Here is a 15852-nt window from a genome sequence, read left to right as displayed (position 1 = left end):
CCCCGGGCCAGTGCTCCTCTGAGTGTTGGTCCAACTGAGTGATGTCCGGGGCTACCAGGGGCAACTCTGGGCTGGCCTACCCGACGTCTGGCTCATCTGAGTGTGCCCTGAGAAAGAGATATGTGCAGCTCCTATCGGGATTTGTCGGCACATTCTGGCGGTGTTGCTGGTTTAGTTTCACCCTGTCGAAATGTTTTGTAGAACCAGGGTACCGAGTCTAATCGGAATGTCTCGGGAGAAGGTCTATTCCTTCGTTGACCGTGAGAGCTTGTGATGGGCTAAGTTGGGACACCCCTGCAGGGATTTGAACTTTCGAAAGTCGTGCCCGCGGTTATGGGCAGATGGAAATTTGTTAATGTCCGATTGTAGAAAACCTGAAGTTGACCTTAATTAAAATACATCAACCGCGTGTGTAACCGTGATGGTCTCTTTTCGGCGGAGTCTGGAAAGTGAACACGGTGTTGGAGTTATGCTTGACGTAGATTGTTTTAGGATCACTTCTTGATCATACTTTATCGACCGTGCCTTGCCTTCTCTTCTCGCTCTCATTTGCGTATGTTAGCCACCATATAAGCTAGTCGCTTGCTGCAGCTCCACCTCATACTTTTACCTTACCCATAAGCTTAAATAGTCTTGATCGCGAGGGTGCGAGATTGCTGAGTCCCTGTGGCTCACAGATACTTCCAAAACCAGTTTGCAGGTGTCGATGAGTCCGTGCAGATGACGCAACCAAGCTCAGGAGGAGCTCGATGAAAATCTTGTCCTTTGTGTTGCTTCGTTCTAGTTGATCAGTAGTGGAGCCCAGTTGGGGTCGATCGGGGACCTTTGTCGCATTTGGGGTTCTTCTTTTATTTTGGTTCCGTAGTCGGACCTTGAGTGTATTTGGATGATGTAATGCTTTGTTTATGTATTTGTGTGAAGTGGCGATTGTAAGTCAACTATGTATCTCTTTCCCTTATGTATTACATGGGTTGTGTGAAGATTACCTCACTTGCGACATATGCCTTCAATGCGATTATGTCTCTAAGTCGTGCCTCGACACGTGGGAGCTATAGTCGCATCGAGGGTGTTATACCAGATGCTGTGATTGCTGCTCTGCTCCCCGAAAGGATTAATGCCATCCGCGGTTAAAGCAAAGCATACATTCCTTGGGCCCTTTGCAAACTCATCCCAGTACTTTCTCTCGATTTTTCTCCACTACGACCCGTCAGCGGGTGCTCTCAAATTTCCGTCTTTCTTCCGGTCCTCACTGTGCCATCGTATCAACTTGGCATGCTCTTCGTTTCAACCGTGGTATTAGAGGAGCATACCACATCACCTTCGCAGGAACCCTCTTCCTGGGGGCTCGCCGTCAACATCACTAGGGTCATCTCGTCTGATCTTATACCGCAATGCACCGCATACCGGGCATGCATTCAGATCCTTGTATGCACCGCGGTAGAGGATGCAGTCATTAGGGCATGCATGTATCTTCTCCACCTCCAATCCTAGAGGGCATACGACCTTCTTTGTTGCGTATGTACTGTCGGGCAATTCGTTATCCTTTGGAAGCTTCTTCTTCAATATTTTCAGTAGCTTCTCAAATCCTTTGTCAGCCACAGCATTCTCTGCCTTCCACTGCAGCAATTCCAGTACGGTACCGAGCTTTGTGTTGCCATCTTCGCAATTGGGGTACAACCCTTTTTTGTGATCCTCTAACATGCGATCGAACTTCAGCTTCTCCTTTTGACTTTCGCATTGCGTCCTTGCATCGACAATGACCCGGCGGAGATTATCATCATCGGGCACATCGTCTGGTTCCTTTTGATCTTCAGCAGCTTCACCCGTTGCAGCATCATTGGGCACATCGTCTGGTTCCTCTTCATCTTCACCAGCTCCCCCCGTTGTAGCATCACCGTATTCAGGGGGCACATAGTTGTCATCGTACTCTTCTTCTTCGCCGTCTTCCATCATAACCCCTATTTCTCCGTGCCTCGTCCAAACATTATAGTGTGGCATGAAACCCTTGTAAAGCAGGTGGGAGTGAAGGATTTTCCGGTTAGAGTAAGGCCTCGTATTCCCACATTCAGTGCATGGACAACACATAAAACCATTCTGCTTGTTTGCCTCAGCCGCATTGAGAAACTCATGCACGCCCTTAATGTACTCGGAGGTGTGTCTGTCACCGTACATCCATTGCCGGTTCATCTGCGTGCATTATATATAATTAAGTGTCCAAATTAATAGAAGTTCATCATGACATTAAAACCAAAGTGCATACATAGTTCTCATCTAACAACATATAGCTCTCCAGAGCATCTAATTAATTAAACCATACATTGAAACTATGTAAACCATTTCAATGTGAAAACAAATGCGATCATAATCGCAACCAAGGTAACAATTGATCCAACAGCATAATGATACCAAGCCTCGGTATGAATGGCATATTTTTTAATCTTTTAATCTTCAAGTGCATTGCATCCATCTTGATCTTGTGATCATCGACGACATCCGCAACATGCAACTCCAATATCATCTTCTCCTCCTCAATTTTTTTCTATTTTTTCTTCAACAAATTGTTTTCTTCTTCAACTAAATTTAACCTCTCGACAATAGGGTCGGTTGGCATTTCAGATTCACATACATCCTACATAAATAAAATCTATGTCACGTTGGTCGGCATAATTTTCATAAACAATAAATGAACCAATAGTTATAAAGATAATATACATACCACATCCGAATCATAGACAGGACGAGGGCCGACGGGGGCGGATACCAAAACCATCGCACTATATAAGATGCAATAATAAAAGTAAGAAAATAATACAAGTATCTATGTAAACATACAAGTAAGAATATTTTTCCTTTCAGAAAGAAGATAAGAACAAGAGGCTCACCACGGTGGTGCCGGCGATGAGCTCGGCGCGGGTGATCAACGGCGGTAAAGACGGGGACAGGGCGTGACGGACCGCTAAACCTAGACAAATATTGAGAAAAATGGAGCTTGGAGGTCGAGCTTGGAGAGGAGAAAACTTAACTAGTGTGGCTCGGGCATTCCATCGAACACCTTGTGTGCATAGGAGGTGAGCTAGAGCACCACCAAGCCCTCTCCCCCTGGGCCAGAAAAAAAAAACAGAGTAGTGTGCTCTGCTCTTACGCGAGGGGGTACATATAGGCACCTCATTGGTCCCAGTTGGTGGCATGAACCGGGACTAAAGGGGAGCCTTTGGTCCCGGTTCAAGCCACTAACCGGGACCAATGGTGGTGGGCCAGGAGCGAGGCCCATTGGTCCCAGCTCGTCCACCAACCGGGACCAAAAGGTCCAGATGAACCGGGACCAATGGCCCACGTGGCCCGGCCGGCCCCCTGGTCTCACGAACCAGGTCCAATGTCCCCATTGGTCCCGGTTCTAGACTGAACCGGGACTAATGGGCTGACCCGGTCTGGACCAAAGCTCTGTTTTCTACTAGTGTCGGTGCCATGGAGGTTGGCGGCCAGGGGCACGCTGAAGGTGCCGGTGCCGTCGAGGCCGCCCACCGTCTTGCTCTCGTAGTCGCCGTGGACGTTCTTGCACTTGATCGCCACCTGAAGACCTGATGTGCATTCATGGCCGAACAAGAGTGAGCTAATTTCAATATGTATGTGTGCTTTGATGCAACGTGGCGTCGCCGTGGACGTTCTTGCACTTGATCGCCACCTGAAGACCTGATGTGCATTCATGGCCGAACAAGAGTGAGCTAATTTCAATATGTATGTGTGCTTTGATGCAACGTGGCCGATCTAGCTAGCTTACCTTTGAAAGCTTCCTCGGCCTTGATGTTCTTCCTGGTGCAGTCGGCGCACTTGGCCAGGCCGACCACGACGGATGCCGCCTCGGCGTTGGCGACGGCGAGGACAAGTGCTCTCGTCGGCGCCGCCATGCCTGAACCTCTAATCGAACCCCACTACTTGCCTGTTAGCCTGTGTGAAGTGAGTAGCTAGCAGCTCGATGGATGGATGGATGAATGGAACAGGCGACTTATGGTTTATATAGGCATCCGCATTGAAGGATACGATGCAGCTCGTTGATGATCTGATCTGGCTGCAAGCCAAGAAAAAGCGAGGCAATGAGAGACATACCAATTTGCGTCTGGCGCGCCGAAATTTCGGATGGCGAATTAAAACTCGGTTGGTTCCAGAGTCCACAGCACGCATCGATCAACGATTTGATCCACGTCGTCATTTGTTATTTGGTTGATGATCCACTTTGCATTGGCTGGTGGTCGATCGCGTCGTTCTCGTACGCACGTAGGTTCCACGCGGCATGCACATGGATATGCATGCATGCAGCGTACGTACATGCCCTTTTTACCGTCTACTACCTCTGTCTTGATTAGTTGATTTTTTTTGGTATTTTGCGTCAAAATTTAATCATAGATTTAACTGATAAAATGTTAATACATGTTATAAATAATTATATAGTGGGTTTCATATTTGAACATAGTTTTTAATGATATTAATTTTTTACAACACGCATTAACATTTTGTAATTAAATATATAGTTAAAATTTGGCACAAAATATTCAAGGGACCAATAAATCAGGACCGAGGTAGTAGAGCGTATTTAAGTCAAAGCATTCTCTCTGTTGATCCCTTTCTGCGGGTGTCGTGCGCCTCCCGCTCATTTAATTGGCAAGGACCTGGCTAGGTGTAAGTGTGGACTAAAAAACGTTTAGGTCAGTTGATCTGTTTTGAGCCATCGGATGCAAGATGAATGGTCAGACCATCTTCTCCAACCTCCTGCTGCCCTCCGGTTCATCTCTTACCTAAAACCACCCCACGCACCACAGGCCCAACCTCCTGCCTCTATCACCCGCGGCCGGTGGTGCTCCCGCATCAGCCTCACCGCACCACCACCCACCGCCGTGCTAGCGCCGCCCCCGGCCATCCCTTTAAACTAGCGACCATGAGATTTTTTTTGGCGAGCTTCCACCTGCACCCCTCAACTTTCGTACTCGACTCCGCCGACTACACCTCATTCCTTTATGAGGCATTGACATGTAAATAATCTGAATTGGCAAAGCAACAATAGTTGAAGCTAGTAGCGTCGATTGGTTGGTTAGAAGCTTAATTAGAAAGCAATATTAAAGTGACATAATCTATATCTATATCTATACCAATATAAAAAGACCCAAATGGACAGATCCAAACCATCTCGACCGTCAAATCATGTTATCTAGCGGTTCAGATCGCTCCAATGTTAAACACCAAACACGTTTAACGCTCTAATTACCCACCACTGCCATTGGTTATAAACACGTTTTGACTCAACGTTATCCCTTGAAATATGCCATGTAATTAATATCCTACCATTCCCGCGAAAAAGTAATTGATATCTTACCAAATACCAACATGCAACAGATATATCTTACCTAATATAACGTGCAACTAATATCCTACCTAATATAAACGTGCATTGCACGTACATTATTACTAGTAATGTAAAAACGTCTTAAACTTTGAATATGACTTCGATTGCAGCCATACATATTTTGTTCTACAGTTCTAGATAGCTGTATTCCATTGAGTTGAAATTGCTCTACAACTACCGGCTCATCAAATTTGGGATTTCTATGGTGCCACAATATTTTGGTAAGTAGTTTCCATATCAGCTAAATCAAGATCGGGGCTATTATAGTACTACGCACCAATGCAACCATGGCTCCTATGTGCATGGAGAGAGTACGGGAGGAGATGGAATGGTGTTGCGGGACGACAAGGGAGCTGTGATTTTCTCATCATGTCGTTTTCTCCGCTCATGCTACTCGCCGCTTGAGGCGGAGCTAGCTGCTTGCCTCGAAGGAATCGGTCTGGCGCTCGCTCACACTGATAACAACCTGATCATTGAACTTGACTGTAAAGAAGCTGTGGACATGCTGAATGACATAGGCATGAATCGATGAGCTGTGGCTAGTATGGTAGAGGAGGTGAAGAGCATGTTGCATGGCATCCGATGTCACAAAATCGTGCATGCAGGCAGGCCATGCAATGTTGCTGCTCACTATATGGCGCATATGGGGCGTTGTTCCCGGCGTACGGCCGTTTGGTTTAGCTCCGGGCCAGAGGATTTTATGTATGATCTGTGAAACTGAGTGTAGACTCATTACTTAATTAATATACACTATTTTCACCCGCAAAAAAAACCATGAACCCTGACCATACACCATTCACGTGATTCCGATTAGGAAGAAGAAGAGGGTGTGGATGTTAGGATGTGGATGGCACTCCAGACGGATCATGAAGGATGCAGAGGAGAGGGGCGATGGCAGCAACATCCCAGGCACCGGTGCGTGTTGGCGATAGTGATGATGGGGTTTTGCACCACATACAGGACAAGCTGAGTGTGCACTTGATAAATGATGAACGACAAACGTCTAAAACTAAGTGATTAGATGTCCATTAAATTCTAGAAAACAAAGATGTTGATAGGAAGGGTGTGTATATCAATCTTCGCTTCACCGCTCCGCCGAGGGTTGCGTAGAGAATACATCCATAAAATGAAAGGGTATTTCATATAACCCAAAGTTTAAAACCCCTTTAGATGAAGCACACATATGTTCCACAACTATGAATTGCTATACCTATTTACAATTGGGAGCATGAGGGTTTGGGGGATGGGGGGGGGGGGGGCATTCGCCCCTTTAGCCCCATTGAAGTTCCACTAATGTGTCCAAGTGACCAAATAAAGAAAAGGTAGTACATAAGTAGGAGATCAATGTTGGTCCAAACCTATTAACATGCGAAAATAATCCTCAATTTACTCCCTGATACCAAAAAAAAAAGAAGACACCCTTCTCCCCCAATCAGACGTACTGAACACACAAAATTCATGAGCAGAATGTTGTGCGATGCTATCGCACAACATTAAAATGGCTAGCCCATCACGGATAACTATGAGCCTGCGATGGTTCTAAGATCGGTGACGAGTGACCAAAACAGCTAAAATCAAAGCGCTGTAGGATAGCAAAAACATATGAAAAAATAACTGTTGAGCATGCACTAAGACTGAGGAGGGCGTAGAGGTGGCGAAAATTGCTCAATACCTTGAACCGACGACCAACACTGATAACCTCCCCCCACCCCACCCCTCCCGACCACTGCTTTTTTTCAAAAAGGGGGGACTCACCGGTCTCTGCATCAGAACGTTGCATACGGCCGACTTTATTAATAAGCAAATAGGTTCAACAAAGGTCATAAAGCCGAAGTGAAAGTAAAAGAAAAGCTCACATAGAGCCTATAAAAAAGTAACCATAGCGCCACAACCGGACGGCATCAACAAGATAAGGAAACTAATTGCCTATCCTATTACATGACCGCCATCCAAACCGGTTGAAAATATCTCGTGCTACCGTCTCCCATCGGATAGATCCAGTAACCAAACGCTCCCTGACCTCCGTCGGAGTGAGTAGCGACCACATATGGATCAAAGCAGTGACTCCGAAGATAACCTGCAAAAAGTGAAAATTTGTTGTTCTATTAAAAACCAAATCATTTCTGCAGTTACAGACTGCCCACAATAAAGCACATACTCCTAGGCGAATCTGTCTCGCTGTTTCGGCATGTATCCCGTTAAGCCACGTTCCAAATAATGTGCTGACAGAATTCAGAGGAGTAATATTAAAGGCTATGTGCACCGTCCGCCATAGCACTTTTGCCAGTGGGCAGTCAAGAAAAAGGTGTTTGATGGTTTCATCCTGATCACAAAAACTGCACCTAGTAGGTCATGTCCAGTTGCGCTTTGCCAGATTGTCCTTAGTTAAGATGACTTGTTTATAAACAAACCACATAAACACTTTAATTTTCAATGGAACTTTGACTTTCCAAACATGTTTGGAACTAGGAATGGAGCTGGAGTTGATAACAACGAGATACATCGATTTAACTGTAAATTCCCCATTCCTAGTAAGCTTCCAGCGCAACTAATCAGGTTGTTAAGATAACTGGACCTCCATCAGTCTACGCACTAAATAGAGCCAAGCCTCCCAACGATTACCGGCTAGCGTTCTTCTGAATTGAATATTGAGGGGGATGGACTGAAATTCCCGACCACTGCTTGACTGATTACGAGGCCGGCGAGATATCTCCACCTACCTCCTATCCATACCACCCCTCTCCTACCTACCGCCATTCTCGGGCAACACGAATCCCTCCTACCAACGCTACTTGTCGGCAGCTCTCCGCACTCCATGGCATGTAGCCAGCCCCTGTCGTTGATTCACCGATGAGGCACCCTACTTCCTCCACCGTCTCCCCCCTCCTCGGCCTCCCCCTTTTCAGTCCCCTCCTCACATATGCAGTGCGACCAAAAAAGTGAACATGGTGTCGACCAAATCCTAGATAGGCAACCCGCAAACCCAAAAATGAAAAAGGTCTCAACAACAAAAATCCCCAGACTACTCGAATGAGATGACCGCTCAATGTTGAGATTCCTACTGGGCGGCCACAGAAAACGACCTGAGGCGAAATAAAAAACAGACACACGAAAATTAGGAAAAAATGTTCAATATTGCATCCGCATAAGTGGGAAGAAAAACCTCCCGGATGATATCTTATCGCCAAACCGCAGCTAAGATGTCTCCTGTCCAAGTTTTTTTTAGAGAAAACACACTTTATTAATTGCTCAACCCAAGGTTTTACATGAATTACAGCGGGGTCATAAGGGTTTCCCAACCATACATGACCACCGACATCTAAACCAACAGCGTTTTTTCAGGGGGTGAGCCTCAAAGTTAAAAATTCCGTGCTCATAAACTAAAGAACATTTATCGAACTGAATCCTTCGATCCCTGAACTCTCTGATGATTGCTCCGTAGGCTCCGGTTGCTCCTTGTTGTATGTCATTCACCACCGTTTGCGAATCAGAAGCAACTACAATTTTCGAGAGAAAAGATCCTCTGCCAAACCTAGGCCCTCTCGGCAGGTTCGTTAATACCCTCCACCACAATGGCCAATCCAAATGCACCAATTTAGACGCCTTGCTCCGATCTGCATATCGCAGCAGCCGCGCCCCTCCTGTCCAAGTGGTACTGATTGTTTGGTCTTCACCGGTTTGGGCAAGGTATACCCTCCTGTGTACCTGAGCTAGACCAGGCCATAGCTCTCGTACCCACAGTGCCTGAATTCATCTGGGCCAGATATCACAAATCCCCTGGTCCAGGCTACCAGGGATCATGCATTCGTACTACTGGTCCAGATATCACGAATCCATTTGCACACTTGCCTCTGAATTCCACTCCACAGATCTGAAAATCGACTACGCAATGCATGTCAAAACCATTGTCATCGTCATGCCCAATCATCCACCCACTCGAACAGCTTCAATAATTCCATTATTGGCTCAAATGGACATGATTAAATTACTTGATTCACAGTAAGTTTCTTATACAAAACACGCTCCGAAATTACGAATCTTAAAAGAGCAAATACACATGTTCCTTGAACCTGGTCCCCTGAAGAGAAATTAGACGAAAAAGGTAATAAGGATCTTTGTCGAGAATTTACAGAACAAGAGGTCAAAGAGGCTCTTTTCGACATGGCCCCTAATAGATCCCCTGGACCCGATAATATCCCTGCTGAGTTCTATCAGGTGTGCTGGGATATAGTCAAAGATGACATTATGGCCCTTTTTAAAGCTTTCCACCAAGGGACACTGGATGTCCAGCAGCTTAATTATGGAGTTATTACTCTACTCCCTAAGGTTTCTGAAGCCGAGAAAATCCAACAATACAGGCCTATCTGCTTGTTGAGATGCCCATATAAGTTGATCACCAAAGTTCTTGACCGCAGAGTTGTCATTTATGCGAACAAACTCATTAGTACTACTCAAAACGCCTTTGTAAAAGGGAGAAACATCATGGACAGGGTCCTGTCCCTTCATGAAATCCTTAATTACACTTATGTTAAGAAGAAAGTGGGAATCGTCCTTAAGTTGGACTTTGAAAAAGCCTATGATAAGGTGAATTGGGACTTTCTCCTAGAATGCCACAAGATGCGGGGCTTTGACAAAACTTGGTGCGGTTGGATTGAAAAGATACTGCACAATGGGACAGTGAGCATCAAATTAAATGATAGTGTTGGGCTGTATTTTCAAAGCAAAAAAGGGGTTAGGCAGGGGGATCCACACTCTCCTTTCCTGTTCAATCTAGCAGTTGAATGCCTCACTAAAATGATCAAAAATGCCCAAAAAACAAATTTATTGTGGGCTTGGCTGCAGACCTCATCCCTGATGGGGTGGCGGTCCTACAATATGCGGATGATACAATCATTTGTATCGAGGATGATGTTGATAAGGCTATCAACCTGAAGTTGCTGCTATATATGTTTGAAATGATGTCTGGCCTGAAAGTTAACTTTCAGAAAAGTGAGATCCTCACTGTGGGTGGAGATGAAAATACGGTGAATAAATATGCAGAAATCTTCAACTGTGTGGTTGGCAGTTTCCCGCTCAAATACTTGGGAATGCATGTGAGCTATGCTAATCTAAAATCTTCCGATTGGGAGTTTATTGTTGGTAAGTACCTAAAGAGGTTCGAGGCCTGGATCGGCAACACTGCCTCAATGGGAGGGAGGCACACTCTGCTTGATTCTGTCGTCACACAGATATCTCTCTACCACATGTCTATGTGGCTCATGAATAAGACTTTCATCGAGAGGCTAGACAAACACAGACGTAGGTTCTTCTGGCAAGGGTGCAACAAAAAGAGGAGATACTATCTTGTTAAATGGAGCAAGATATGTAGATCCAAAGACAAAGGGGGTTTAGGTATAAAAGATCTTAGAAAGCAAAATAGTCTCATGGTCAAATGGTGGTGGAAATTAGAGGCACAAAACGGGATATGGCAGGATATAGTCCGGGCCAGGTATCTTCGCAACACCTCTGTTGCTGAAGTTTCCCCCAAATTCTCCGACTCGCCCTATTGGAAAGCTTTGCTCAAGATTAAAGATATATATATATGATGGGCAGAAAGATTGAAACTGGTGCTGGGAACTTGATTAGGCTATGGAAAGATCCAATAAATGGGCTGACCCCATTTCAAGATCAGTATCCGCGCTTGTTTGAAATCTGTAACTACCCAACAAGCACCCTGGACAAAAAAGATAGGCTTAACGATGCCTCTATGTTCAGACGTAGGCTTACTCCTGAATTGTCCAAACAATGGAAAGATATGTGTGCTGTAGTCAATAAAATTTCCCTTACTGAGAGGGATGATCGTATTTTCTGGGGACTCAACCAGAATGGCAAGTTCACCACTAAGTCAGTATATAAGATGCTGGAGAAACCCCTGAGTGGGTGCCATTATAGATGGATTTGGAAAGCCAAGATCCCTCTTAAAATCAAGATCTTTCTGTTGCAAATGTCGCAAGACGCAGTCCTTACTAGACAAGTGATGAGCAAAAGAAAATGGACAGGGAATTCTTGTTGCTCTTTCTGCAAACAGGTGGAAATGGTGCAGCACTTGTTCTTTACTTGTCCTGTGGCCAGAATTGTCTGGCGATCCATTGGAGTAGCTCTTGGCACTGATAGATGCCCGTCGGACTACTGGCAATACTTCGTGTGGTGCCACAAATTCCCTCCTGGGAAGCAAAAGTTTTATACAGTGGGCTTAGCGGCCGTATGTTGGGCGATTTGGTTGGCACGCAATCGAGCTACTTTTGAAAAGAAACAAATTAAGACTCCTTTTGAGATTGTGTTTTCTCTATGTTCCTTTCTACTCTATTGGACAGGGCTTCAACAAGGAGAGGACGCCAAGGATCTTCGTGCTGCAGCTGAGATGAGCAGGACTGGGACGATGCAGCTGATGAAGATGTGTGGTGCTGTCAAGCAACCAATCCAAGGTGCCTGATGCTCTCTGGAGATGCGCTGGATGAGGAGATGACGGGCGCGCGATCTCAATACTGCTTCCCATCGAGTTTCATGCGACTGTGTTTTGATACTTTGATCTGATCTTTTGAGAATGTAATAGGTTAGGTGTTATGTTGTGCTATCCAGGTTTTCGCCCCATGATACTCGTTTCTACGGCGAGCGAGTATGGTGGGTTTCCTGGTAGTGCTAGAACTCGCTATACCTCTTTCCCTCCTCCTGTTCTTCTAGCTTGAACTGGTTGTATTTCCGTTCTTTGCAATGAAAAGGGGTAAAAAGCCCGGTTCAAAAAAAAATACACATGTTCCTCACAAATGTTATTCTGAACTCTCACTCTCAACTCTGCAGTGCAGATACTAAAACGGGGCATCGAACCGAAGACCACCAAAGAATACCCACGCGGCCATGCATGCAACTGATGATAAATAGTAACGTCGGTCACTCACTGACACTGATCATGCACTCGGTGATGAGATTTCAGTGCTGGGCCGGATGGTGGCAGATCGGAGTCAGTGGTGACCGTGGTATCCACCACCGCCGCCACCGTATGTAGGTGTGGGAGGGACGGGGTGGTAGTCGGGGTGGGGCTGCGGCTTGGGCTCCGGCTTGGGCACGGGGCCGTAGTCAGGGTGGGGCTCCGGCTTGGGCTCCGGCTTGGGCACGGGGCCGTAGTCAGGGTGGGGCTCCGGCTTGGGCTCCGGCTTGGGTGGCACAGGCTTCTTGTGGTGGAAGTGTTCGATGATGTGCTTCTTGATCGGCCCGCACAGGGTCATGGATGCGCACTCCGGCGACGATGCAGCAGACGGCGTGGCAATGTTGTTGCCGGCGACGATGCCGAAGGTAGTGCCCTCTGACACCGGCACGATCTTGGATGGCTCCTGGCCGGGGCATGGCGCGTTGGAGGCGGCGCTGTGCAGCTGTGCGACACAGTCGGCGCCGTGGAGGTCGGCGGCGAGGGGCACGCTGAAGGCACCGGTACCGTCAAGCGCACCCACGGCCTTGCTCTCGTAGTCTCCGGCGTTGTTCTTGCACTTGATCGCCACCTGAAGACCTGTAGTACATTCATGGCAGAACAACAGTGAGCAGAGCACCATTTTGCATTTACACAGTAGCTAGCTTAGCTAGCGCTTACCCTTGAAGGCTTCCTCGGCCTTGATGTTCTTCCTGGTGCAGTCGGCGCACTTGGCCAGGCCGACCACGACGGACGCCGCCTCGGCGTTGGCGACCGTGATCGCCAGCAGGACGCCGAGGACGAGCGCTCTCGAAGCTGCCATGTCTGAATGCGCAACTTGCTTGAGTTTATGGATGATGGATCGACTGAGTGGGAGTGTGGTTTATATAGGCGTCCGCGTTGATCGACACAGCTCGATGGGTGATCTGGCTGCATGCTCGAAGGGTGGCCGGCGCAATGACGCGTGACAACGAGAGGCCGGCTAATTCGCCGAAATTTCAGATGGCGAATTGAAAACTCGATTGATTCTGCACGCATCGATCATCGATTTGTTCCACCTCGTCATTACTCAGTTGGTGATCAAGATCAAAATAGCTAAACTGGTTGGTGATCGACTTTGACCGGTGGTCGATCACGTCGTTCTCCTTCATAGGTTGCACGCCGCACATGGCCATGCATGGATGCATGCAACGTAAGTACGTACGTACGTACGTACCCTTTATCATCTAGAGCCTACATAAAAGTCGTCAGAGCTTACGTACTGTTAACTAATTATATCCGATGATCCCTTTCTGCGTGAGGTGCACCTCCCGTGCATTTATATGGCAAAGCAACAAGAGTTGGAGCTAGCGACTTGGATTGGCTAGTTACAGGCTTAATTTGAAAGCAATCTTACAACCATTCAGAGCTAGAAGGATTTGAGTACCAGAGCTAGCTAGGTGGCATCATAACATAAAAACTTCTCAATCTTTCAATATAATAACGCTGGTTGCAATCGTACATATTTTGGTCTGCAGTTCAGAAGATAGTAGTATCTCCCCGCAAAAAAGAACAAGAGTTGTATTACTTATAGGGATCAAATCACTCTCGAGGACACATGCATGGTAGTTTCATCAAGTTACTTTCATCTTGTTTATTGAGTTAACATTCATTGCTTTGATAATTTGTTGTGCGGTGGAACCTATAGTACTGTGTTGTTCTAACTTCCATCAAGATTCATTGAGAATAATTAAGATAGCATCTAACCATAACAATAAACTCTGGGGTTCCAGCAGCCCCTCATGCTAATTCATAAACTTAGGATTTGGTAATTCGGTCACTCCAACCATCTACCACAGATAAACTAATCACAAAATACTCTCCTCGGCCTTCATGTTCTTCCTGGTGCAGTCGATGTTTGCACATCACCACTACAGAATTACATCACAACATAATATCAAAATATTGAACTATATTTAAATTCACAAGGTTAATAGTAACAAGGTTTACCCATGTCCTCAAGAACGTAATGAGCTGCCACTCACAACACATCATATGGATCATAATCAGTGGAGATGAAAGTATGAATAACAACCTGAACATATGAATCCAATAAAACTTCTAAGTATCAACTGCAAGCAGTAATCAACATCGGACATTATACTCAACAAAGGATCTGATGTAATAGTTCATAAGTCAAAATATGCATTGGTCCCAATGATGATCGGAGTGTTGTGATGACAATGGCTTCGAATTCCCCTTCCGAGAGGGACGAGTCTCTGGCAAATCAGCCTGCCAGAGGAAAAAAAGTGCCCCGCCTCTCTTCCACCTCGCGGAAGACCGCATGCAAGGAGGGCAATCCTCATGGCTCGGCTCTGGCTAATAGATAGGTTGGGGTTTTGGTCCTCCTAGGGGCGATGCTACATATTCGAGCCGGTCTTTCGGGCATCGATTCTCCTTGAGTTTATCCGTTGGGACGGATCGACAAACCTCCGACGTAGATTCTCGTCTGCTCCTCGGGTCGGCAAGGATAGGGTTTATCGGCATGCGTACGCGACGATGATATTTGATGTTAGGTTCTTCACATCGATTCAAGGGATCTACAACAACGATTGCAACTCTAGGGCGCTGGTCCTTAGGGGCATGTGCACCAAGACTTTCTAGCTGTCATTGACAAGGCCAAGCCAGCTTCGGTATGGGAGCGACGACAACGACACGTCGTCGGATCGTTCTGGTGGTCAGTGGTCGTTCGATGGTTAATGGACTTTGATGTAATTTTTATTATGTCTGTTGTGCTTTGTAATTGTACTTTTGGTGAACCCTTTATAATACTCCCTCCATTCCTAAATATAGGTCTTTTTAGAGATTTCAATATACACTACATACGGATGTTTGTAGACATATTTTAAGTGTAGATTCACTCATTTTGCTTTGCACGTAGTCCATATTGAAAACTCTAAAAAGACTTGTATTTAGGAACGGACGGAGTAGATCTGGACCCTTTTCGCCAGAAAAAACTATGTTCAGCTATTACATGAGCTGCCTCTTTATCTTCTCTAAAGCATTGTTCAAACTTTACCTGTGTAAATCCATGTACTTGACTAAGCAGGTTCTCTGCTGCCTAAGTGGTACTGATTGTTTGGTCTTCAACGGTCCGAGCCAAATATGCCCCCTTATGTATTTCAGCTGGACCGGGCCATGGCCCAGTTCCCCTCCTACTTAGGCAGACAGAAGGCAAAGCAGAAGGGGCAGTATGAATGCATGATCCCTGGTAGCTGCAATTTTATTTTTGACATGAATGCCATGAGTTGTCCATGACAGATCCATTTGCACACCTGCCTGAAGTCCACTTGAGTTTGAGTCCACGGATGTGAAAACCGGCTGAATGTAAATGATGGTCTCACATGACTACACAATAGCAAAACCATTTTTCGAGCAATGCTACATCAACGGACCATTACGAATGTTTTACGGGGTGTTTTTGAGATTGGCAAACTGTGATTGGACTAAGGGGGAGAGGGGGCCCGCCTTCCTGAAA

General features: G+C 46.2%; 1 protein-coding gene and 1 pseudogene across 1 annotated transcript; both read right to left on the bottom strand.

Moving 5' to 3' along the window:
* The window catches only part of LOC119357511, a 72652-nt pseudogene extending 68689 nt beyond the window's left edge, over positions 1–3963 (bottom strand).
* Positions 3964–12112: 8149 nt separating this feature from the next.
* On the bottom strand, positions 12113–13177 carry LOC119352978 (proline-rich protein 4-like). Its single transcript, XM_037619563.1, has 2 exons — positions 13017–13177; positions 12113–12935 (listed from the first exon to the last, which is right to left on the bottom strand). The coding sequence occupies exons 1-2, from the start codon at positions 13156–13158 to the stop codon at positions 12394–12396; spliced, it is 684 nt and encodes a 227-aa protein (XP_037475460.1). The 5' UTR covers positions 13159–13177; the 3' UTR covers positions 12113–12393.
* Between the last annotated feature and the right edge of the window lie 2675 nt (positions 13178–15852).

Source organism: Triticum dicoccoides, chromosome 2A (assembly GCF_002162155.2).
Source record: "Triticum dicoccoides isolate Atlit2015 ecotype Zavitan chromosome 2A, WEW_v2.0, whole genome shotgun sequence".
In the NCBI taxonomy this organism is placed as follows: domain Eukaryota; kingdom Viridiplantae; phylum Streptophyta; class Magnoliopsida; order Poales; family Poaceae; genus Triticum; species Triticum dicoccoides.
Note: the sequence above shows the minus strand (reverse complement) of the source record. Positions and strands in the feature narration are given on the sequence as shown.

Bases quoted from the DNA above. Each gene is read 5' to 3' on its own strand.
- LOC119352978 (XM_037619563.1), bottom strand. From the start codon at position 13,158: ATGGCAGCTTCGAGAGCGCTCGTCCTCGGCGTCCTGCTGGCGATCACG. The intron at 12,936-13,016 runs GTAAGCGCTAGC...AATGTACTACAG, and splicing joins GGCCGAGGAAGCCTTCAAGG to GTCTTCAGGTGGCGATCAAG.